At 43.3% G+C, this 23348-nt stretch overlaps 1 protein-coding gene across 1 annotated transcript; it reads left to right on the forward strand.

Annotated features, from left to right (window-relative positions):
• The first annotated feature begins 142 nt into the window (after positions 1 to 142).
• LOC139469697 (solute carrier family 15 member 4-like) lies at positions 143 to 13614 on the forward strand. The gene is made up of 10 exons (XM_071251941.1): positions 143 to 365; positions 1941 to 2039; positions 2846 to 2931; positions 3422 to 3561; positions 5589 to 5758; positions 7116 to 7291; positions 7850 to 8036; positions 10137 to 10337; positions 11151 to 11285; positions 13391 to 13614. The coding sequence occupies exons 1-10, from the start codon at positions 143 to 145 to the stop codon at positions 13612 to 13614; spliced, it is 1641 nt and encodes a 546-aa protein (XP_071108042.1).
• Positions 13615 to 23348: the final 9734 nt, after the last annotated feature.

Genomic DNA, 23348 nt, shown 5'->3' on the forward strand with positions numbered 1-23348 from the left:
CTGATCCTATATGGATTTGTTTATCAACAATAATCTCAACCCTTCACGAGGTTTGCAAGTGATAACTGTTTACATGAGAAGGTCAACATATTTACGTTGATATGTTCCGACTCACTACCTCCAGATAGAGGACCAGAACAAGATGGCGGCCGCCATGTCTTCTGAGAACACACTCAGCAAATTGCCGGGATCTCCCAAAATGAAACTCGGGCCCAGGAAGATGTATGGGGTGATGGCTGTTCTGGTGTGTAACCTGTGTGAACAGATGACGTACTACAGCGTCATGGCTAACCTCATCCTCTTCTGCACCAGCGTCCTCAACTACAGCAGCCCCGAGGCAGCCACCATCAGCCTTGTCTTCTCGGGTATCTTGTCATGTCTTCCCTGTTGGTAATACTGAAACTGGTGTCAAATTAACGTATATGACACACATTTCACCAAATGTACACGTTGTGTTAATTGTGTACTCATGTCCTGATGACCGCCTCTGTGGTCTAGTGGTAGAGCATCCGCCCCAGAGCGGAAGGTCCGGGGTTCTATTCCCTTCCGCGTCATACCAAAAGACTTTAAAATGGTACTTGTTGTTACCCTGACTGGCGTTTCGCATTAAGAGGCTAAAATAATTACTAGTCTGGTCGGAGTCAGCATACTGTGTCTGAGTTGGGTATTCATGTTAAACTGCGGCATGGTATCTCAGCGGGCTAGCTCTATAAAATCGACATCAGTCCGGACTAGTACAAGCAGCCACACACACATACACGTGCATGCACGTCTCTATATAAGTGCACCTCACCTCATCCCACCTGACCTTTATGTTCTGATAACACGCATAAATAGAACTGAATTACATTTTCTCAACATGAAAACATTGACATTTCAAATTGGCTACTCATGAAAATCTCGTGCAGTTTTGTCAGGTCAATCGATGTGATAAACATGTAGGGCAGAATTTATATCCAGTCATATAAGTTTCACCCCTATTTTGCCTTTTACGCCCAATATAATCTGTTTCGCCAGATAAATCGAGACTGCTTATTCTCTGGGCGTGGACAAGCTAAATATATGACACATATATCTAGTGACTGGAATGCATGACGTAAAGAAACTAAAAAGAAACCAAAACGCGCGACAACGATCTGGGACATTATTACCACGATGAATCATGGATTCGAACCCATGACCAGTGTGCACTAAACACTCCCCCACCGAGACACCCATGCGACAATCCAGTGATTGACATCATGAGCATCGATCCACGCAATTTGGATACGATGCGATGTATCAACCAAGTCAGCAAGCCTGACCACCTGGTCCCGTTAGACGCCTCTTACGACAACCATAGTCGCCTTTTACGGCAAGCAGGGGTTGCTGAAGGCCTGTTCTAACCCGGATCTTTAGGGTAGCCCGGTTGTGGTGTAGGTTTGAAAGATGGATTAAGGTCCTCTTACAGGAATTATACATCAGTGGACTAACTACATGTATACAACATCAACGATGATAAACAGAAACATATTCCATTGAGCGTAAAAGTTAAAATAGCGGTGAAAATTATAAGAATGGATCACTGAAAGTCAGTTCGTGAAAATGGTAAGCATGTCCTGCCCTACCGGCAGAACCCGCCACTTACACAATCTGCATGAAGCAAATAGTATTACGTGTTTGTTGCCTGACGCAGCACAGCAGTACTCCTGCCTGGCGACGGCGGCTTGTAAACAAACAAAGCAAGTGATCGATCCATGGACCAGAAGATCCAATGACGGACAAAAAAGACAATTAGGAAAACGAGATTGTGCTGAAGACCCGTTCTGACCCAGGTCTAAAGCAAGTCGCAGTCAAACGTTTTAGGCGTTCATTTTGATATTATAGAACTGTGTACTGTTGTCAGACGGGTGTGCTGACCTCTGTTCCACTAATATGTCATTCCTGTACTCTGTGTGTAGGGACAGTCCTGTTCATCAATGTGGCGGGGGGCTACATCGCGGACTCGTTGGCTGGTCGGTACAACACAATCCTGGGGGCTGGCCTCATCTACCTGATAGGTGAGATACCCAGATCACATGGCACTCCCTGGTCACTCCACTGTTTGCTAATCACAGGCCAGGTAACAAAGACATAAAACGCATGACTATATACGAGTACTGTGGTGAATTTGGGTGTTGGTATTCACAGGGCGGGAAGCAGTACAGATATGACACTGGGTAGTGGCGATTGGCAATGTGTTGTTCTGGCGGAGTTATATAACGCCATCACAATATGTCTTTGACTTAACCATTTCGGTAAAGCCAACGGGCATGTGTATGGTCCTAATATTCTAAGCATCATTATCAGGACGAATCCATGAATGTAGGATTCTGGTACGGCTAAGGGATGCAACTCTGCACAGCGAATTTCGGCACATTTGATGACTGGCCCCCCGTGCGTCCACACGGAATGCAGAAAGTTCTGTGCTGTTCTGTGCTGTGCTGTGCTGTGCGGTGCTGTGCTGTGCTGTGCTGTGCTGTGCGGTGCTGTGAAGTGATGAGTTTAGGAGTGGCATGATGCATTAAGACCCCAAGTAACGGGTTTACATGCTTACATGTCATTCTCTATGTAAGTGTCTGTGCCATGTTTGTTTATTTGTTAATTTCCACACTCACAAAATTCCAGCTGTAAATAATCCAGACTGGACCATACAGTCCACTGATTGATATAATAATGAACACAACCAAGTCACCAAGCCAGACCATCCGATCTATCAAGTAACACCTGACGACCAGCACGGTTGTTTGGAACCTGCTCTTGTCTTGAGTTTTCTAACTGTCCTGTCATTGTGACAATGTTGATATGTTGCACTGTGTCTGTACAGGTCTTGTGATGATTCCTGTCTCCTCCGTGGATTATAAGGATGTGTTCGGCAGGTCAGAGGATGGATCTGCCTTGGACATGACAGTGGTAAGAGTAAGAGAAAGGATTTTAAGAGCGCTTCAAGTATTGCTTTTTTGGCACTCGGTGGTCGTCAATACTTCTTGTACATCTGTTTGGAGATGGTAGAGCGACCATTCGTTTAAGGTATACGATTTACACAGAGAAATCAAACACCTCGACTCTATGTTGTTTTGACAAGTGAATATTTATGTGACAGAAATGTGCTGACATCCCACACATATACCTGTGAGTCACCGGAAGCGCATGTCCAGTTTATCGAGTTCAAGGTGAACAATGTGTTTGTGTTCGGCGAGGCGCGGGGGGCGGGGCATGACGGGTGGGTTGGGTTTGCCGGAAATTCAGTAATACAGAATGTTTATTCTTTAAACAGCTTCGATAAGTAAGATGTGGCATTCAAGATACGGCTCCATACATTGAGTCGGGAACTTCTTGTTCTATATTGGCCTACAAAGTGGATTAACCCTTGGTTTATTTACACCGAATGTTGTATCCCCAGGAGGCGAGACGTGTCTACTTCCTGGGAGGCCTGGTGTTTGTTGCTCTCGGCACTGGTGGCATCAGGGCGAATATCGGAGCCTTCGGGGCACAGCAGGTGCAGGGGCTGGGCGAGCAGGCCGTGCAGTCCTTCTTTAACTGGTAAATTATTTTATTGCTAAGAGTGAGTGAGTGAGTTGGGTTTAACGCCGCTTTTAACACTATTCCAGTTATATCACGGCGTGTCAGCTTAATGTGGGAGGAAAGCCCGAAGTGATGCGGGTCTAAGACGTTTACCACTTCGGTGAAACCCACGAGCACGGGTATGGTGCTGACAAACCTAGAAACATAATCGGGGAGAACCGGGATTCGAACCCACAATCATAGGTTTCTGGCGTGCCCAAAGGACGCAACTCTGCAAAGCGAATCGCCTTAGACGACTGGGCCACCCGTGCCCCCTACTGCTAAGAAATCTCTCCTAAATCAGGGTCGATTGTACGATTCCGACCATATCAAGAGCATCTGTTTATGAATAACTATCAAATAGTGATGATACCAGGAGTGATGCGTAAAGGTGAGCGTATCCTGCTCCACTGGTGGCACCCATCACAAACACATGCAAAGTCAATTATTCACCTGAGAGAAAAAACGGGAACACGTGGTACAAGTCAAACTAGGGAGCTACATGGGACATCATTTTGGTCAATGATTCTTCAAATTTGGAAATGCCCTCATGTCTACTATAAACCTTTTTGAAAGCTGAGGCCTTGATTGTTGTAACTTTGATCAAACAACTTTTGAGCAAGAGTCATACGGCGCTCTTTGAAACTTTCGCAGAAAGAGTTTGCTCGATTGTACCTCAAAAGATGTGAAACCATGCTGAAGCCGCTGGAATATTGCTCAAAAGATGTCAAAACCATAGGCTGAAGCCGCTGGAATATTGCTCAAAAGATGTGAAACCATAGGCTGAAGCCGCTGGAATATTGCTCAAAAGATGTGAAACCATAGGCTGAAGCAGCTGGAATATTGCTCAAAAGATGTGAAACCATAGGCTGAAGGTGTTGGAATATTGCTCAAAAGATGTGAAACCATAGGCTGAGACCGCTGGAATATTGCTCAAAAGTTGACTATTGGAAAGATGATGTCATTGTCATACAGTCTTGTGGAGTGAGTTTTGTCACTCTGCATCTTTATGCATACATCTGAATGTGAAAATAGTGAGGCGGTCTCTGATCTCTTTTCATTCTAGTTCGGGTGGGTGAAACAGTGAAAGGGAAGTGGCTATTCGATGGTAATTGAACGACATCAGATCATCGATATACCTTAAATTAAATTAAACTTCTTGTTCTGATTTTGCCAATCCGAGAAGAAATTCCGATTTAAATGCATAAAGAAACAAATCAGCAAGAAGAGGAGCCCATTTGGTGCCCCTGGGGATGCCTACTTCTCTCTTGCCTAATTGTCCTACCCTCAAATTTTTCATTGATGTAAAGTTTGTGGTGTGGGAAAGTGGTGTAACAAAGTTGAAAAATCAAATGTTTTGACAGAAATGAACTTTCTTCATTTCTGAGATTGCAAAACTTCAAGCAAATCCTACAATTAATTCCACTTATCTCCAATACTTTCTTGATCGTGTTAAGGAGTATGGTTAATCTTTGAGTCAAGGGTAAGGTGGTACATTTGCTGGACCCAGCAAGTTCTCTCTCTTGATACAGATTTTTACAGAGCTTTGGAATCCAGTACAAAAGAGGAATAGACAAGTTGACCAAACTAATGTCATGGTTTGGGGAGACTTCTTCCTCATATATGGCATTATTTGATGAGTCACTTACACTTACAAGTTTTAAAACTAATAATTAATGTGGTGATGCTTACACATAACGTTTATGTTATCTGAGGCTTTGTCAGTGGGAACAAATACAAACCTTTCATGTGGAGTAATCTGACTTTGGAAGACAGCTGGCACGGACAGAAGGGTTTGTTCCAATTCTGTTTCCGCTTTATCAGTTTTACAACTGCTAACAGCCCTCATTGACTGAACCCACACTGAAAGTCATTCAACAAGTCCCTCTTCTCTTTAGGCCCATTATTAGGCATATGCTTCGATTGGCAAATTGGCAGAAGACCAGATACAGCACCCCACGCGTATGTTTATCCCAATGGTGCTTCACAATGTGGCCCTCCCACAGGTTCTACTGGTTCATCAATGCTGGAGCTCTGGTCGCCTTCTCTGGCGTGGCCTACCTACAACAGAACACCAGCTGGGTCTGGGGGCTATCTGTACCCTTCTTCAGCATGAGTCTGGCCCTTGCAGTCTTTGTCCTGGCCAAGGGGACGTACCGTCACACTCCACCAGCAGGTCAGTACCACACGCCACCAGCAGGTCAGTACCACACACCACCAGCAGGTCAGTACCACACGCCACCAGCAGGTCAGTACCACACGCCACCAGCAGGTCAGTACCACACTCCACCAGCAGGTCAGTACCACACAGACAGACAGTTAGTACGTGACGGTCATATCTCTTTAAACAATCAAACACAGAGGAATGGTTCACATACAGTTAGTTAGTGGCTGTACGTGACGGTCATATCTCTTTAACAATCATACACAGAGGAATGGTTCACAGACAGATAGTTAGTGGCTGTACGTGACGGTCATATCTCTTTAAACAATCTGTTTCCCAAAAAACATTTGTTCGTCCGGTTTTACACAGAGGAATACTTCACTGGAAAGTTCAGAAATCTAATGTGTTGGTTCAAACAACTGCATGGATTCTTCTTTCTCAGAAAAGACATTGTATGTTGTAAAGTGCTGGCTGAAAATAGACAAATAGTCTCAAACAAAACTAGAATAGAATCTAGTCGGTCAAAGAGTTATTGCAACAGTTCAGTTCGTTTTATAATAGTGCTTGCAATGATTTTGCAACTTTCTATTTTTCTTCGGAATATTAGGTGTTTTTGTTTGTTGTTGGTTTGTTGTTTAACGCCGTACTCAGCAATATTCCAGCTATATGACGGCGGTTTTTGTTTGTTATTGTGACGAGATTCAGATTGAGGGACAGCCCCCTTGTATTGTTATGACTTAGGCGTGTTCAATGTTAAATTCACGTGTTGTGTTTAATTACCTTACAGACTGAAACTCAATAACTGCTTTGGCCTTCATTGTATATAATATGATGATGTGATGTTTGTTGTTTAACGCAGCACGCAGAAATATTCCAGCTATATGGCGGCGGTGTGTAATTAATCGATATTCTATAAAACACATGTTCATAAAGTGCAAACTCTGCACCACATCATGATGGTATTTTTATTCCTGTTGTTTAAATGCTAATCCGTAAGAACGGAATATGTCTGTTAATAGCCTTGCCTGGCCGCGTGGAGTGACAGATTCCCCTATCGGAGTGTGTCCAGTGGTAAATTTACTCTATGAGATTCTCCCAAGTTGAAGACCAGCTTGTTCTCCCGTCAGTTCCGGGAAGCTTTTTAGCATTTTAGCAAATAGTCTCGAACTGAGCTGACCTGACGTTCTACTATCCTCCGAGATCAGGATCCTTTGTCCATCAACACCTGGTCAACAGAATTGATTCCACACAGTAAGATAGATAGATAAGACTGATTCACTTATTCCCCAACTCATCCACTCACATACATAACCACCAACTCACTCAACTACTCACTCACTCACTCGCTCACACTGATGGTTTGTTTCAGAGAGTGTGCTGACTACTGTGTTCAGTGTGTGGCGTAAAGGATGCGGACATTTGGACGAGGTGAGGAAGACGAAAGGCGGACCGTATGATGACGTCACTGTAGATGGCGCTGTCAGTGTGCTGAGAGTCATACCTGTGTATCTACTCATGATCTTCTACTGGGTCATATACTCACAGGTAAGTACAAACCTCTTATAATATCCTTATATCAGAATGAGCCATTAACAAAGTATCTTTAAACACACGGGTTAATGGACAAGATTATAAAAGACAATCGTATGGGTAAAAAAGCTGCAGAAGCAGTGAGTAGCAGGCCCTGCGAGATCCCTCAGTGTACCCAGGAATCTTGCGACTGTTTCACTGTCGAATGTCTAAAAACAGTCATATCTGTGTTGTTGAGTCTGGATTTGTATTGGAAGGTGGCAGGGATTCTGTGTTTTCATATAAATATTTAATCCGTACTTGGCAAGTAGATGAGACGCAAGTAAGCATCAAATAACCCTCGTCTTGTCTCATCATGAACTTCTCGAACGATCCAGCTTGCCATGTTTGTTCACTTCTACCAGGGACGATAACTCTGATCAGACTTCCTCTTAAAATCCTTTTACGAGCGTTTCTGTCGATTGCTGCCACTCACAATCACTTCACATAAACGTACCAAACTCTCTACAAATATATTGGTTGAATATTACGTTACAGAACAGCGTGACACTATGTTTGTTTTCTAACATATAGATGCAGTCGACTTTCTTCTTGCAATCAGAGAGGCTGAACATTAAAATTGGTGACGTCAAAATCCCCGCCGCCATGCTTGCCATCTTTGACATCCTCATCATCCTCGTGTTCATCCCCCTCGTAGACCGAGTGATATACCCGCTCTTCAGAAGGTTGGGCCATCCCCTCAAACAGCTCCAGAGAATGGGTGAGGAAAAATTTAACAATAACCATTTGGGTCGGTATATAAGAAACACAGCATTTATGTCGAAAATATTTATCTCTAAATAACAAATGTATTGCTGAGAATAAAGAACTTGTCCTGAGGTAGAAATGAAATAATGCCACATATAAGGTCAATATCCTAGTTGAGGAAGAAATTTGCCAAAACCATAAATCAGTACTATCAACTTTTGTCTTGACTCAAGAACCTGAAAGTATGCCCTTTCCTCTTTCGTTCTGGATTCCAAAGCTCCATAAAAATCCGTACAAAGAGAAATATACCAAGAAATGGTGCCAATATCTTGCAAATTCTGTGGTTGGTTCTGGAGAGTGCGCAGACTTCTGCCAATAGCATCCCAGACGTGTTCGATGGGATTGAGGTCGGGAGACCTTGACGGCCAGTCCATGACGTTGACTCCCGCATTCTGAAGGAAATTCCTTGTCAGAATTGCTGTGTGGGGTCTGGCATTGTCGTGTTGGAAGATCAAACCGGGTCCATGTGCTGCCATAAAAGGCAGAAGTTCTGGTGCCAGTACCTGGTAGCGGTAAGCAGCAGCGTTGATGTTGCCACGGATGACAAGAAACCTGGAACGTGCATTGCCACAGAAAGCACCCCACACCATGACACTTCCGCCTCGAAACTGTCCTGTACACATCACTTGGCGTAACGTTCATGACGGCGCCTCCACACCTCCACACCTACCATCAGCAAATCGAAGATTAAATTGGGATTCATCACTGAAGACGACTTGAGTCCAATTCGTAAGTGTCGTTATGCCCACAATTGACGTTGACATCTGTGTAATTGAGTCAGAATCGGCCCGCAGTATGGCCGTCGTGCTTGAAGGTGAGCAGTTCTCAGACGGTTTCGAACAGTTTGAGCACTCAGTCTACCCCTAAACAGTTCATTTCTGGTTGATGTAGCCGTCAAAATTCGGCCACGGAGGTGACGTAAGACAATCTGACGATCCTCTGCATGTGACGTCACACGTGGTCGACCTGGCCGAGGGCGATCAGCGGTGGTACCCGTTTGCTGTAGACGCGTCTGTAAATCATAAAAACGTCCGTCGACTACAACCCATCGTACGTTCCAGTCTGCAACCTGCCGATTGCATGTTCACGTTGCACATTTGAAAGGCGTGGCATGACAAATGGCCGTAAAGACTTTTGTTTTCTTGTGTTTTTCTTCTTTTGTTAATGACTGCTAACAAGTGTGGTAGAAAACACGTGCGGTATTATGGCCACGTGACCAGTTGCACGTGAAAAACCACTTTTGCCACTATAGTGCCTTGCACATGATTTTGATCGATTCACCTGCACAAAAACGGGTGTTATCTGAAGACAATACGTGGCCATTACTGTTTAAATACACAATAAGGGCCCACAATGATAACTGGTCAAAATGTTAAAATTTTAGGATTGTGAAGTTTTTAATTTGGTTCAGTATATATTGCCGGGTCCAGCAAATTCACCACCAAACCCCTGTCTCAAAGATTAACCATGGTCCTTTATACACCAAGAAGGGGAGGGAGTGGGTGGCTTTCTATATAATTCACAGAAATTATTTGAGACAAGTGGATCCATGGGGTATTTGTTATTAAACGTGGTGACTATAGATAGTTACATATCTTCAGTGCAATTTGTCAAATATGTAAGCTATGCATTCAATATGTGAAATGGACTACCACATGGATGACATCTATGTACAATTTTAAAGTAAGATATTTAGGCAAGAAGTAGGCATCCTCATGGGCACCAATGGAATCAGTTTCTTTATGCATACGAATCGGAGATTTGCAAAGTTCAAACAAGGTAATTTGGCAAAACTTTTAAACTTGAGCTTCAGGTATATCAATGATCTGATATCGTTCAATAACCCTCAAATAGCCAATTCCCGTCCTCTGATTTAGCTACCTGAACTAGAAATTGAAGAGACCAGTCAATCCGCCTCGTCTTTTTCATATTTTGAGCTATAAACATTCCGAGTGCCCAAAAACTCTCCACATTTTTGGCCTTTTAAATTTGTCTGATGTTCGTGTGGACATTTAACAAGATGTCACTGCCTCACCCTATTCTTCCCCAACAGGAGTGGGCCTCCTGCTGGTGGGGGGTTCCGTGGTGACGGCGGGGGTAGTGGAGGTGTACCGGAAGCAGGTCATGTCAGGTCGTGGCGCCGTCATCCAGGTGCTTGGGGATGAGAAGTTCAACGCATCGTCCATGTCTGTGCTTGTGCAGGTGCCTCAGTTTGCATTTGTGGGAGCAAGTGAAGTGTTTGCCAGCATTACAGGTGAGTCACATTAAAAAATAACAGAGAGCGAACGTGAAGTGTGAATGATTGGGGCATCACGTCGCAACCGGTAAATTCACGCTGTATCATGATGGTCTGCTTTTGGGTCGAGTCTGGACCGAGAACACCACTTGTCAAGCGAAGTGAATGAATATTGTTTTGTGCCAAGGGTATTAAGTAAGTAAGTAGTGTGTGGTGACTCCTGGGGAACTGGTCCCAACAACCAATGCTTGTAAGAGCTGGCTTGATTGCGTGTCATCTTACGCCCAACGGGGAGGATAGTTGCTCTTAATATTAATCGCTGATTTGTATGATCTAAATTCGATTTGGGGGCACGGGTGGCCCAGTCGTCTAAAGCGCCGCGATTCGTTGTGAATAGTTGCGTCCCTTGGGCTCGCCAGAAACCTATGATTGTGGGTTCGAATCCCGGTTCGCCCCGATTATGTTTCTAGGTTTGTCAGCACCTGCATCACCTCGGGCTTTCCTCCTACATTAAGCTGACACGCCGTGATATAACTGGAATAGTGTTAAAAGCGGTGTTAAACCCAACTCACTCACTAGATTCGTTTATTTACAGACCGCCGTGGTATAGTTCGAATATTGCTAACAAACACTAGTCTGAACCAGGCAAACCTTAGCCTCTTGGTACACATTCACAGCACACACAAGCTCACATGGGGGCAGCCTAACAGGAATCTCAATGACATGAATATAGTAATATGTCCCACTTCATGTTAAGACTTCAGTGTGGTCTCATTGAAATGTCATGTTCTATCATTACAGCTTTAACATTTTACCATATGTTTTCCCTAGGTTTAGAGTTCGCGTTTACACAAGCGCCCCCTTCAATGCAGGGGCTCCTCACGGGATTGTTTCTGATGACCTGGGGACTAGGCAACTTTCTTTCATCGGCCATTCTTAAAATAGTTGAAGTTGCCACGAAAGATGGTAAGTTGTCGTGCAGTGTTTGTTTGATTTATTAACATTAGAACAATAGGAACAGTTGACAATGTTGTTTTACCTCGAGAAACTGTGGACAAAAGGAGAGATATCAATACCCACAAAGATAATTCATTCATGACCAAAGAGATACATTCTGCAGACTAATATTCATTCTGCCATGACATTGAAGAATGTTTGAATCGTAATGGTTAAAAAGAGGTTTCCTTTTGCAAAAGAAATCACTTTTATATATAATAGAGTTTTCACCAAAAAAAAGTATGTATCGATAACCTTCATATCACTCCATAAAAGGTGACTGCTGATCATCGATCTGAACTGTATACCGTATCAATATTTCCTCTAATAGACGTTGGGCTTCTAATACAAACAACGCCTCCCGTGAATTTAATAGACGGCCCATTGTTTAATAGAGGAAATATGGTGCGTGTCACATCGGATGATTTTGGCGACAATTTTTAGGTTTGAGGAGTTCGTTTCGAGTCCTCGTTGATCAGATTCAGATTTAGCAACTGACAGTTTTAGCCCAGGCATATCTTTTGCATACAAATGATAACATTTATGAAACTCTTATGGACATGTTTGGTGGCCAACAGGTAATTTCCCCACTGAAACAAGCGATAATGAAAGTAAAACATAACATAAGAAAGTGATTTAAAAACCTTCATTAATGAGAACATGTTGTTTACAAAACTTTTTGTGATCGATACTAATTGCCATCACCGTCAACCACCAACTCTTGGCAGGAGAGGACTTGAAAGTCCATCGGAAAACACTCCTCCCTTCAAAAGACCACGAAAACTCACTTGTAAACAAATAACTAGTGTCGCCCCATCACCGAGGTCACAGGACAGGCACTTTATCAGCAGCTTATCAAACATGATGAAATTAACTTCAGAGCATGCACAATTAAGCAAAGCATACACGAACCACTGGGCCTTTCACATGCAGGCGTGGAATAACCGTGACATCTTGAAACGGACAGTTCAGAAACATGCTATCCCTCGTGACGTAATATGCTGGCCCATCAGCATCCTAAGAATCGGTTTTTCAGTCATAGGCCAGTTCCATCAGTAATCACATTGTACCAGCAGGGTCATTTCCAGTAAATCTACAGGTTAATGTTGAAATACATCATACATCGGGGTTGTTATCTTGCTTCTTGTTTTATTTACTGGGGGTAACTGCTAACTAACTAACGAGACTTCAATCTCATTAAGATAAAATCGTAGTTCTCGCTATCGCTAAGCAAAGATCTGAGGACATCCCATTACGGGTCACGTCAGAGCGACCTTTCATCCGACCAATCAAAGCGTCGCTTACCAGATCATGAAAGTGACAGTCGGAATGTGTTTTCTAATCATGCAACCTCGAAAACGTCAACACGGGGTATTCCGAACGACAGTTACGTCCCGTACGACCGATTCCTTCAAAATTATCGTCTATTTCTCGCTCCCGTGGGATAAACATTTGAACGGAGGAGGCGTTGCACAGTACGTGGGAAGCACTGCCACACAATCTCAACCATATATTCATAACTGGCTACAATGAACACAGGCCTCCAGTGGCCTTTGGTCAGCCAATCTTATAAGCCTTTCTTGAGTTTTCTTTGTTTGCTGTTTAAGGCCGCAATATTCCAACTCTATGACAGCATTCTGTAAATTAGCTGTCAGTGCTCCCAATATCAACCAGCTATCATTTAGCAGAAAGGAGCTGACTGGCACAAAGCTATCGTAACGCTAGTCCACGTCACAATGAGGTTAAAAGGAGGACCCGGGTTTTAGTGTGGGGTGTATGTGGTTTTGTTTATTTTTTGTTTGTATTTTGTTTCACGCCGCACTCAGCAATATTCCAGATATATGACGGTGGTCTGTTATTAATCGAGTCTGGACCAGACAATCCAGTGATTGACACGAGCATCGATCCACGCATTTGGGATACGATGACGTGCATCAACTAATCCCGTTAGTCGCCTCTTACGACAAGCATTGGTTGCTGAAGATCCATTCTAACCCGGATGTTGACGGGTCCGGGGGTGTATGTGATGCCGTGTGTATGTACAAATGTTTGTATACTGATACTTGCCTCTCCAGATCCCTGGTTTCCCGACGACATCAATAACGGAAAGGCAGAGTATTTGTTCTTCCTGTTGGGCGGCATGATGCTCGTCAACTTCATCAGTTTCGTGTTCGTAGCTCGCCGATACACATACACCCCTCTCCCCGCCGAAGAGAGTGTCGCCGAGGAGAGTGATGCTGAAGATCAGACGGAAGAGGGGGCTCGGGTGACGACGGGAAAACAATCCGATATGACTTGACATTTCTGCGTGTGTAAGTGAGTGTCGACAATAAATCTGATTCAGATTCCGGCGCAGTGATGACTTAGCATTAAACTTCTGCCATAAGCTAATTTGCATATCGCTGTATTTTCTCTTGTTTGTATACAGACACGCCCATTCAGAATCAGAGCAGAACAGCCTAGTGGCGGGTTTCAATGCGCTTTAGTATCGTTTAGAATAATAAATCCACGCCAACAACAACTGCGACAGAGTGGCAGTACATCGTCTACACATGAAAGTCGCTAGCTCGCCATAGGGCTTCGGTTTCTGCACGTGGAGTCAAGCTAAACAAAGTTCTCTTCCAAAACCTCGTCAAGCCAGATATAAACAACAAACACACAATGTGGCGTCCCCTGTGGCACACGCCGAGGCATTTACTCTGCATGAGAAACACAGAAAGGGATTACAGGAAAAACCTATATTTCAAACCCAATGATTTGGACACACTTAATCTGGCTATAACACTGTCTCTGATATACCCATCTTTGGCATTCTCGCTCTTCCAGCGCCCGTGTCTCACTGTTTGCTGCCGCTGAAGCACCACCTGACCTCAAACTGTGCAGGCCATATCTTGACACATCACTGACAAAAGGTGACAAAGTTATATATTCCATGGAGTCATGTATAAGTCAGTGGCTTGTTTTCTTTCCTCAGAACATATTTACCATTAACAGTACTTAGTGCTCTGAACACATATTCCTCAGAATCCTCGGCAATCCCTCCCATCGTTAAATAACGTTGTAAGTGCATAACAGGACATAGCAGTGAATCGGATACACCTATGACTACCCATGCACCATCTCGGTACACGTCCGTCTTGGACTGTTCAATAAATAGACATACAATGTTCACAAAAGATAATATCTGAACGTGCAATGTGCAATAATTCAACTGATCGAAGAAAACCGGCAAAAGCAACTAAAATCATTGCAGCAACTCTAGGGTTGCGACGGGTACTCGAGTACCCGATAACGGGTCGGGTAGCTTAGGGCTGGAGTACCCGTTCAGGGGAGATAACTCTAGTCGCCTTTCGTAACTCATAAGTCACTTCAAAATGGACGACAAAGCGGACAAACGTTCAAATGTTTTAGGTAACCCATGCAGGCATTTAATAAAAAACATAATACCTTAGAATAGATCAATAGATGTTTGATGACCTTTTATTCGCAAAAGCATTACAAACAAGTGGGACAACATTGAACTACGGGTACTCGAGTCCGGTTCGGGTATTGTCTGCCGGGTACGCGAGTTCAGTTTTCGTACCGGTCGAAATCCTAAGCAACTCTGCTGTCTTTTAAACATTTATCACTTTCTAGAGACGATACCATACAACTAAGTTGAAATATTGTTATCGGTTCCTTTTTGTGTACTGGTTTAGCTAATCTCCGCCTACCAGCCTCCAATACATTTCGTACCAGTGTATCACCTGTGGGACTGTAACCCAACAAGAACATGAGCATATCGAATGCTGTAAAAAGCTGTATTGACAGGAGAAATACTTTGTATTAAAGATAACAAATAAAGTGCGCAGTGCCTAGGAGCAATTGGCAATAAAGTCGGCAAACCATGGGAATCTGCCAAATCAGAAAATCTCTTGAATCCCAAGTTGTATGATCTCACTGTAGTGGCTGATCTAGCCTCATTTAATAATTTGTGAAACCGTGTACGTTCAGTTTTAAACTTTCTGGGAGGGTAGATATAACATCATGATATACAATGTCTAACATATCTGAAACAGAAGAAAGCATTTCAATCACTGAAATCGATTTTCAACGCTAACATTGAAGATTTTAAATCTGTTTCACCAAATAAACCTCCCCAATACGACTTGGAACATAAGCTTCTTTGCAAGACAGCAAATAAACAAAGTCTCTTACTTCTTTGAGAAATGTATCTTGTTTGCATAGCAAAGGCCAGAAACTCGCCGAGAACCACTGAGGTTTTGTTTGTTTGTTCAATATTCCAGCTATAAGACGGCGGTTTGTAAAATAATCGAGTCTGGACCAGACAATCCCGCGATTGACACCATCAGTATCGATCTATGCAATTTGGATCGATGACATGTATCAACCAAGTCAGCGAGCCCGACAATCCGATCCCGTTAGTCGCCTTTTACGCCTAATTTGACCAACAAGTGAAGATACATCACAAACATACACAGACCTAGTGTTAGGGACTAAGAGAGATGTGATGCAAATGGAAAGGTTCTCTAACTTCCTTTCCGGTGTTGCTAAAGTAAAATGTAAAGTGTTCACGTGAAATCCTAGCCATTCCAAACTTTGTGAAGGCGTCCACATAAAGACTTTTCAACTTTAGGTACAAATCCAGAACTTATGAGGTCATTAAGGTACTTCATGTGAGTGAAGTGCAGGTCAAGCAGTTGAGGAACCTGTTATTATAGAAAATACATTTTAACAGATGCCGGAAACCTACCGATATACCAAACGTCGACAAACACAGGCCAAAAAACCTACAATGGTGAAAACTTATCACAAGGGACCAATGCCCAGAACATTTGTGGCAGACTAAAAAAAGAGATCTAACACCCTCTGCTCCAGAAAGCGAACACTAATGAAGAAGGTATGATGACATAATGTAAAACATTTCATATGTAAAGAAACGCACATCAATATTAATTGCCATGTAAAAGCATACATCACCTTAGGTCTCAATCCATCACCTCCAGAAGGCCTGTCAATGTCGCTGGCATTACGTAGGAATGTGAGCAGCACAGACTTAGTGCAAGTCCTGCTATGGCGGTGAAAGTCCTTATGCAGAGATGCTACCACATCCTTCGATCCGAGGTCTTCAATCTGATTAATTTCAGCTGATCATTTCTGCCAGTTTGGTTTTTGTCCTCTTGGTGACATCTTGAGACTTCTCACGGTCCCCTGCCAAAATGAACACCCGTGGTAGCTTCACCACCCATCCCAGTTTCTGACCTGACAAAATGGCATCAACATACAAAGATTTATTGTAAGTACACCTTCCTGAGAACAGACATAGTTTCGAGTCCAGGGGCTGTCCTGAGAGGGACGTGTGCGGACTGCACTTGAAGGGTTGGCCAGATAGCCAGACTGTCGTAGACGATGACACCAGTGACGGATCTCGTAGTCAAGATTCGGGTGATATATACTACACACAAAAATTATGGGAACACCCCTAAATTTCATAGCCATGTATAAAACTTAACGTGGCTTGGTCATTTATGAACTTCAGTAAATGCAACTTTCTGTGTGCACTGAGGGCACTTTAAATGACGTGTTGAGTCGTGCATTTTTGCAAGTGCTTCATTTTTTGAAGAATTTGGTCAAATTGATTAAATGCTAAAACAGGAAAAAACTTGGGTGCAGAAAGACTCCCTCGCCATGTCAGATTCAAACGCCAAAACACAACAACCTAGTGCACGTGAAAGTCAGAATTCCCATGCAGTTGGTGGCAACTTTTCTTTATAAAGAAGCTTCAGACACTGTGAAGTTACACATTTCCTTAAACATGCCCCAGCGAAGACCGTTAAGCATTCACGACAGGAGTAGGGCCATAGCGTGGCTACAAGATGGTGCATCCATAAGGAATGTTGCCCGTCGTCTTCAAGTGTCACAGTCTGTCATTCACAGACTGAGGGAACGGTTCCAGACAGCAGGGAGAGTGCAGGACAGACCGCGTTCTGGTAGACCCAGAGTAACATCTAGGGCAGATGACCGATACGTTGTGCTGCAAGCCCTTCGGAATCGGTTCACAAAAGCCAGTGCTTTGAGACTGCAACTCCGACAAGCAACACACACACCAACGTAAGCGTATCGACCATCAGGAACCGCCTCAGAGCTGCTCATTTAAGGTCACGTCGTCCAGCTGTACGTCCTCATCTTCGTCCTCATCACCGAGCTGCAAGACTTGCCTGGGCCAGGGCACATTTGAGATGGGATAATCAACAATGGTCCAGAGTTCTCTTCACTGACGAGTCCCGTTTCTGTCTTGAGCATAATGATGGAAGGGTAAGGGTTATGAGACGTCCTGGAGAACGTTATGATGATGCCACTGTACGAGAAAGAAACAGGTTTGGCGGTGGCTCTGTGATGGTATGGGGAGGCTTCAGTTTGCATCACTGAACACCTCTCTATCTTGTTCAAGGCAATTTGAATGGAGCGAGGTATCGTGACGAAATTTTGCGCCCTCTTGTCCTACCACAGTTGAACAACATTGGCTCAGGAGCAATCCTGCAAGATGACAATGCCAGACCACATCGGGCTAGAGTCGTTAGAGACTTCCTGCAACAGAACAATGTGACTGTGATGCAGTGGCCAGCATATTCACCGGATTTGGCTCCAATTGAGCATCTTTGGGATGTTCTGGGACGACGTGTCAGGGACACTCATGGAGTTGCACCAGCTCTTCAGGTTCTGGTTCAGTGGCTCCAAATGGAATGACAGGCGATTCCACAGGCTACCCTTCGCACCCTTGCAAGACCCATGAGGCGAAGATGCACCAAATGCATCAATCAACGTGGAGGACACACTCGCTATTGACATTGTGATTTCCATTTTTGACCCCCACTTTCTTATTCGACTTGTTTGTGTGTGCTGTTCAATGACAGCTACCTGTAAATGTTTTTGTTTTGAAGCTTGATAATCTGCTAATGCACAATTGTAATTGATACGATCACATGTCATTAAATGTTCCTTTTTATAACAGAATATTTTGGTGTTCCCATAATTGTTGTGTGTAGTATACATCATCGCTGTCGTCTGGGGCACCTCCAGACATCTTAGACAGATGTGATCGGATCTGTAGATAAATTATTGATGTGATGGTGACGTTTGAAAGTAAATGAATCATTTATCAGTACAATTTAAATATTTCAGGTGAACGAATTAGTGAGCCGGACACATTCGGAGGCTTATCTTCATTGTCACGCCATTAAAACAAAACTGGTCGTATGGATCACAGGAACTGAAATCTAAGTACGACAAATCGCTTGTAAGTAAAGCATATCCATGAATAGACAACAGAACATATATAAACATTTCCGTCTACGTAAATAAAGAGTCATCGTTACATATTACATATGATATGCACATTATTATTTTCAGATGAAACAACATGGCCCTATGGAAACCCAAGGGATGGAGGTAACAGCACAAACAACAAGCGATGGTGCCGTTACGTCCCCTTCCCTTCACCCACTAACAGGTAAAGAAACAAACCCAAGTATCAATGTTTCGACAATCTGGTTCTAATAAATGTGCCATTTGCCATATTGAAAGAGATGGTGATGGCGACACAGAAAAGGGACCATGGGGTACGCAGAATAGCCGATCAAACGGTACGCAACAGACTGAGGGAGGCTGGACTGAGGGAGGCTGGACTTTTTGCACGAAGACCTGTTCGACGTCATGTATTGACCCCACGTCATCTGGCGGACCGTCTGCTTTAGTGCCAACAGAGGGTTACATGGGAACGTGCAAGGTGGAGAAATGTACTGTTTACTGACGAGTTCCGTTTCCTACTCACACGTGCTGATGGGCGCGCACGTGTCTACAGACGTCCGGGTGAACGTTACGCCCCCAACTGGGTGCAGCAGGTTGTCCCATTTGGCGGCGGGAGTGTCATGGTATGGGCCGGAATTCATCACGGTGGTAGGACGCCTCTCGTGCATGTGGCAGGTGCATTGACAGGTGTGCGTTACAGAGACTTGATCCTACAGCCTTACGTTCTTCCCCACGTCAACGTTCATGGCAGACAGTTCCAGCAGGACAACGCTCGACCGCATATTGCAAGTGTTTGTCAGGACTTCTTACAGCACAACAACATCCAGACATTACCTTGGCCAGCCCGGTCACCAGATTTGTCCCCGATTGAGCATCTGTGGGACGAGTTGGATGGACGCGTTCGCAGAAGGAATCCACCGCCCCAAACACTCCCGGCTCTTCTTGATGCACTTCAGCATGAATGGCAGCACATCCAACAGCGTGTTATTGACAACTTGATTGCATCTACGGGTCGTCGGTGTCAAGCGGTGATTGATGCACGTGGTGGGCACAACCGATACTGACATTTTCTGTACCCCTGTGACATAAACTGTATCGTGTACGTGTGTCTGTCTGACGTTCTAATGTTTTGAACATTGTGTACATTGATCTTCAAACAGTCTTTGAATTATGGTTTCTGTGTCCTATTTTGAAACAATCGCATTATATTACATTTTGAAAGTCAGTGTCAAGTTTCTTTTTTTTTTGAAGAGTATATTTCACTCTGTTCAACAGAATATTATTTCATGATAAATGCGCAAAAAGAAATTGTTTTTCACCTTTTAGGATATTTTCTCATTGCAAGCTAACCATTTCATGACATGTATTTATGTACTTCCAAAGATGACAATGACGAAAACTGATGGATTGACTGTGTAAGATGTGACGAATCCCTGGCCTAGACTATAGCCTGCTTAAGATGGGACCCGTGAAGATCCGGGTTAAAATAGGTCTTCATCAACCCATGCTTGCCGTAAAAAGTGACTATGCTTGCCGTAAAAAGTGACTATGCTTGTCGTGGGAGGCGACTCACGGGATCGGGTTGATGCATGTCATCGATCCCAAATGCGTGGATCGATGCTCATGATATTAATCACTGGATTGTCTGGTCCAGACTCGATTATTTACAGACCGCTTATGATGGTTGGTTTGTTGGCACCACACCCATATTGCCATCATGTATACACATGGGCCTCACTGTGGGTTTAGAGAAGGCCAGGTGAAGCAACTGGTCAATGTCTTTGCCAACTGGCTTCCACCTGAGTCCCAACATATATTACCTATAATGCATATGTAGGATATTTATCATCCCAAAACGAGCGTTGTGAACTCTTTATCATATATAAATATTATTCTTAATTTCTGTCATCACTAACGGTTCCTTAATATTGCAACTTTCCCGGAATGTGCGATGATATATTGTAACAAGACTAGTGGCCTAAGAACCATGCAAGCAGACAGACAATTGCCCACACATAGTGTCAATGATCAGCTTTCGCGGCAATCAATCGGAGTGCGCTTGTTCTCGCGCTAGCACCCACAGGATGACAATCAGGTTTGTTTAGAGTCTGCCTGGTCTGCCTTTTAACAATCCTACTTATCTAAAACGTATGCTCCGTAAAATCATATGACATTAAAATACAGTGAGTGTTGGACTAGTGCAGGAGATGCGTCTTCAAAAGGCACAATGTATGGTATCTTGAAATTGTCTATTTAAATTTTGAATATTACTTGAACCTACTGCAGGAAAACGTTTGGCTGGTCTTGCTAAAGTTTAGAACTTGTGACCATAATACCATATCGTTTTTATTAGTTTCAACAAAATCAGTAATGGTACTATCGTGTTAGTGGATTTTCTGGTTCCTCGATCACTTGATTGTCTGGTTCGTTTACAGGCTGACGTCGCATGACAGGAGTACTGCTGTGCGGCGTCAAAGATAATACTTACTTTTTTTTATGCTGTTTGTTTGTTTGTTTGTTTGTTTAACGCCGCACTCAGCAATATTCCAGCTATATGACGGCGGTCTGTAAATAATCGAGTCTGGACCAGACAATCCAGTGATTAATATCATGGGCATCTATCCACGCAATTGGATGACATGCATCAACCAAGTCAGCGAGCCTGACCACCCGATCCCGTTAGTCGCCTTTTACGACAAGCATGGGTTGCTAAAGACCTCTTCTACCCCGGCGTCTTCACGGGCCACTTTTTTATGCAAATTGTATGACTGGAGGGTGCTACCTGTAGTTACCTTTCAGCGAACACCTGGTGTCATCACTGATTTTCAGTGGTCCATTCCACATCTATTTGCCCTTTGCGTCAAATGGAATCTGTTTCGGCAGAAAATGTAGGATGATTATTCTCTTGCATTGACAATATATATTTACCTATAGAAACCGGGAGATGGAGAAATATAGTTTCAGCCGAAACTAAATGTCCACTTTGTAAATGAATTTCGCAATTTGTTTATTTGTCCATGTTTAGAGAACGAAAGGAAACAAATTGTACACAGATTTTACTACATCAGACCCAATGAACTTTCAATAATTCACGACGAGGAACATCGAGGAAAGTAACTCTCTCCCTACTTAATTGCACATATATTGTTACCTTAGTGAATCTGTATATATATGCATGCCTCCTCGACAAAATGTTTTGTATTTAATTATTTATAGGTATTATATATATATGTTGTTGAAATGAGTTTGTCAGCGGTCTGATTAAAAATAAAGTTCAGTTCATCAACACATTGTTATTTCTCTCTCTCTCTCTCTCTCTCTCTCTCTCTCTCTCTCTCTCTCTCTCTCTCTCTCTCTCTCTCTCTCTCTCTCTCTCTCTCTCTCTCTCTCTCCTTTCCGTTTTTGTTTTCATAAACAGCGATCCTGGGTGACACAACCTTGGGATTGTTCTACCGTTCATCCATCAAATTCACGAAGCAATCGCAAAAAAACACGTCTTTGCAAATTTTCAACAAAATATACATATTGCAAAAACACGTGACCTATAGAGCACAGCTGCGGTTGGAACATCGTTTTTAGATTGAAATCAAAATGTATCTACTTTTCGAAAAACATGGTCAGTGTATACTTTCTTTGCTCGTAGGTGCTTATCCAAAACATTCCAACAATATAAGTATCAAACGATTCTCAGCTGACACTGTAAGTGAGGGAGGTGTGGACAAACCAGGGATAATAATCAGTTCGAATACTGGATTCGAATCAAGCAGATGAGGTACGTACATATCATTGGAAATATCGTTGCAATAATGGAGCTTCCACGCGCATTGTCTTTTTAAAGTGAATATGTTAGATGATATCAAATACATATTTACGTTTCACGTGTTTACTTAATGTTAAACTTTTCAAGAATGTATAGTTCTCTAAGACTACATCTTCTTGGGGTATAATGTTTCCTGTGACCGTGGGAAAACTTCGTATTCATCTCGAAAGTTCACGATGTGACAGCATGCTAAATTAGTACATAGTACTTTGAGATTATTTTACGAGCATGTGTGTCTTAATACTAATCGGTATGACACACATGTCAGTGTAATAATTTCTTTATAACTCATTATTTCTTAATCCTTTTGACCTCCCCTTTAAAAAAATGCACTGATCACCACCGCAGTCCTAGAAAAACACATTTTTTCGAATAACGTCAACAATCTTCAGGTATGACGTCGTTTCTAGTGTGACGTCATTCCGCCCTTACGTCACAATGAGAATCCAATGATGCTAACAATGCCGTCCGGGTGACGGAAACAATGCACTGGTGGGCTAGAAGTGATATTTGCACTATAGTGCACATACGATTTGTATTAACTCGGTTATTTTTAACCCTGTGGGTAATCTATTCTGTAACAGCTTTTTAGGATTTCATTCATTCATCAGTGAGTGAGACGGGATTAAGTGCGCTGTAAACATGATCTCATCACGCCAGTTATTTGGGACGACATTGATATACATCCCCTCCCCCCTCCCACTTCACACTGGGAGGGGGGAGGAGTAGCCTATTAGTTAAAGCGTTCACTCTTCACACTGAAGGCTGTGGTTCGATTCCACGTGGATACACTGCGGAATCCTATTTCTGGTGTTACCAGCCGTGGTATTGCTAGTTCTCTAGTGGGGCAAAATGTTAAGGTATCCCACGACACGCGAGTGTGTGTTCGGAAGGCAAAGTAATCA

This window comes from Haliotis cracherodii, unplaced genomic scaffold (assembly GCF_022045235.1).
Source record: "Haliotis cracherodii isolate W230 unplaced genomic scaffold, xgHalCrac1.p SCAF_2, whole genome shotgun sequence".
NCBI classification, from domain to species: Eukaryota; Metazoa; Mollusca; class Gastropoda; order Lepetellida; family Haliotidae; genus Haliotis; species Haliotis cracherodii.

Bases quoted from the DNA above. Each gene is read 5' to 3' on its own strand.
- LOC139469697 (XM_071251941.1), top strand. From the start codon at position 143: ATGGCGGCCGCCATGTCTTCTGAGAACACACTCAGCAAATTGCCGGGA. The intron at 366-1,940 runs GTATCTTGTCAT...CTCTGTGTGTAG, and splicing joins CATCAGCCTTGTCTTCTCGG to GGACAGTCCTGTTCATCAAT. The intron at 2,932-3,421 runs GTAAGAGTAAGA...TTGTATCCCCAG, and splicing joins CTGCCTTGGACATGACAGTG to GAGGCGAGACGTGTCTACTT.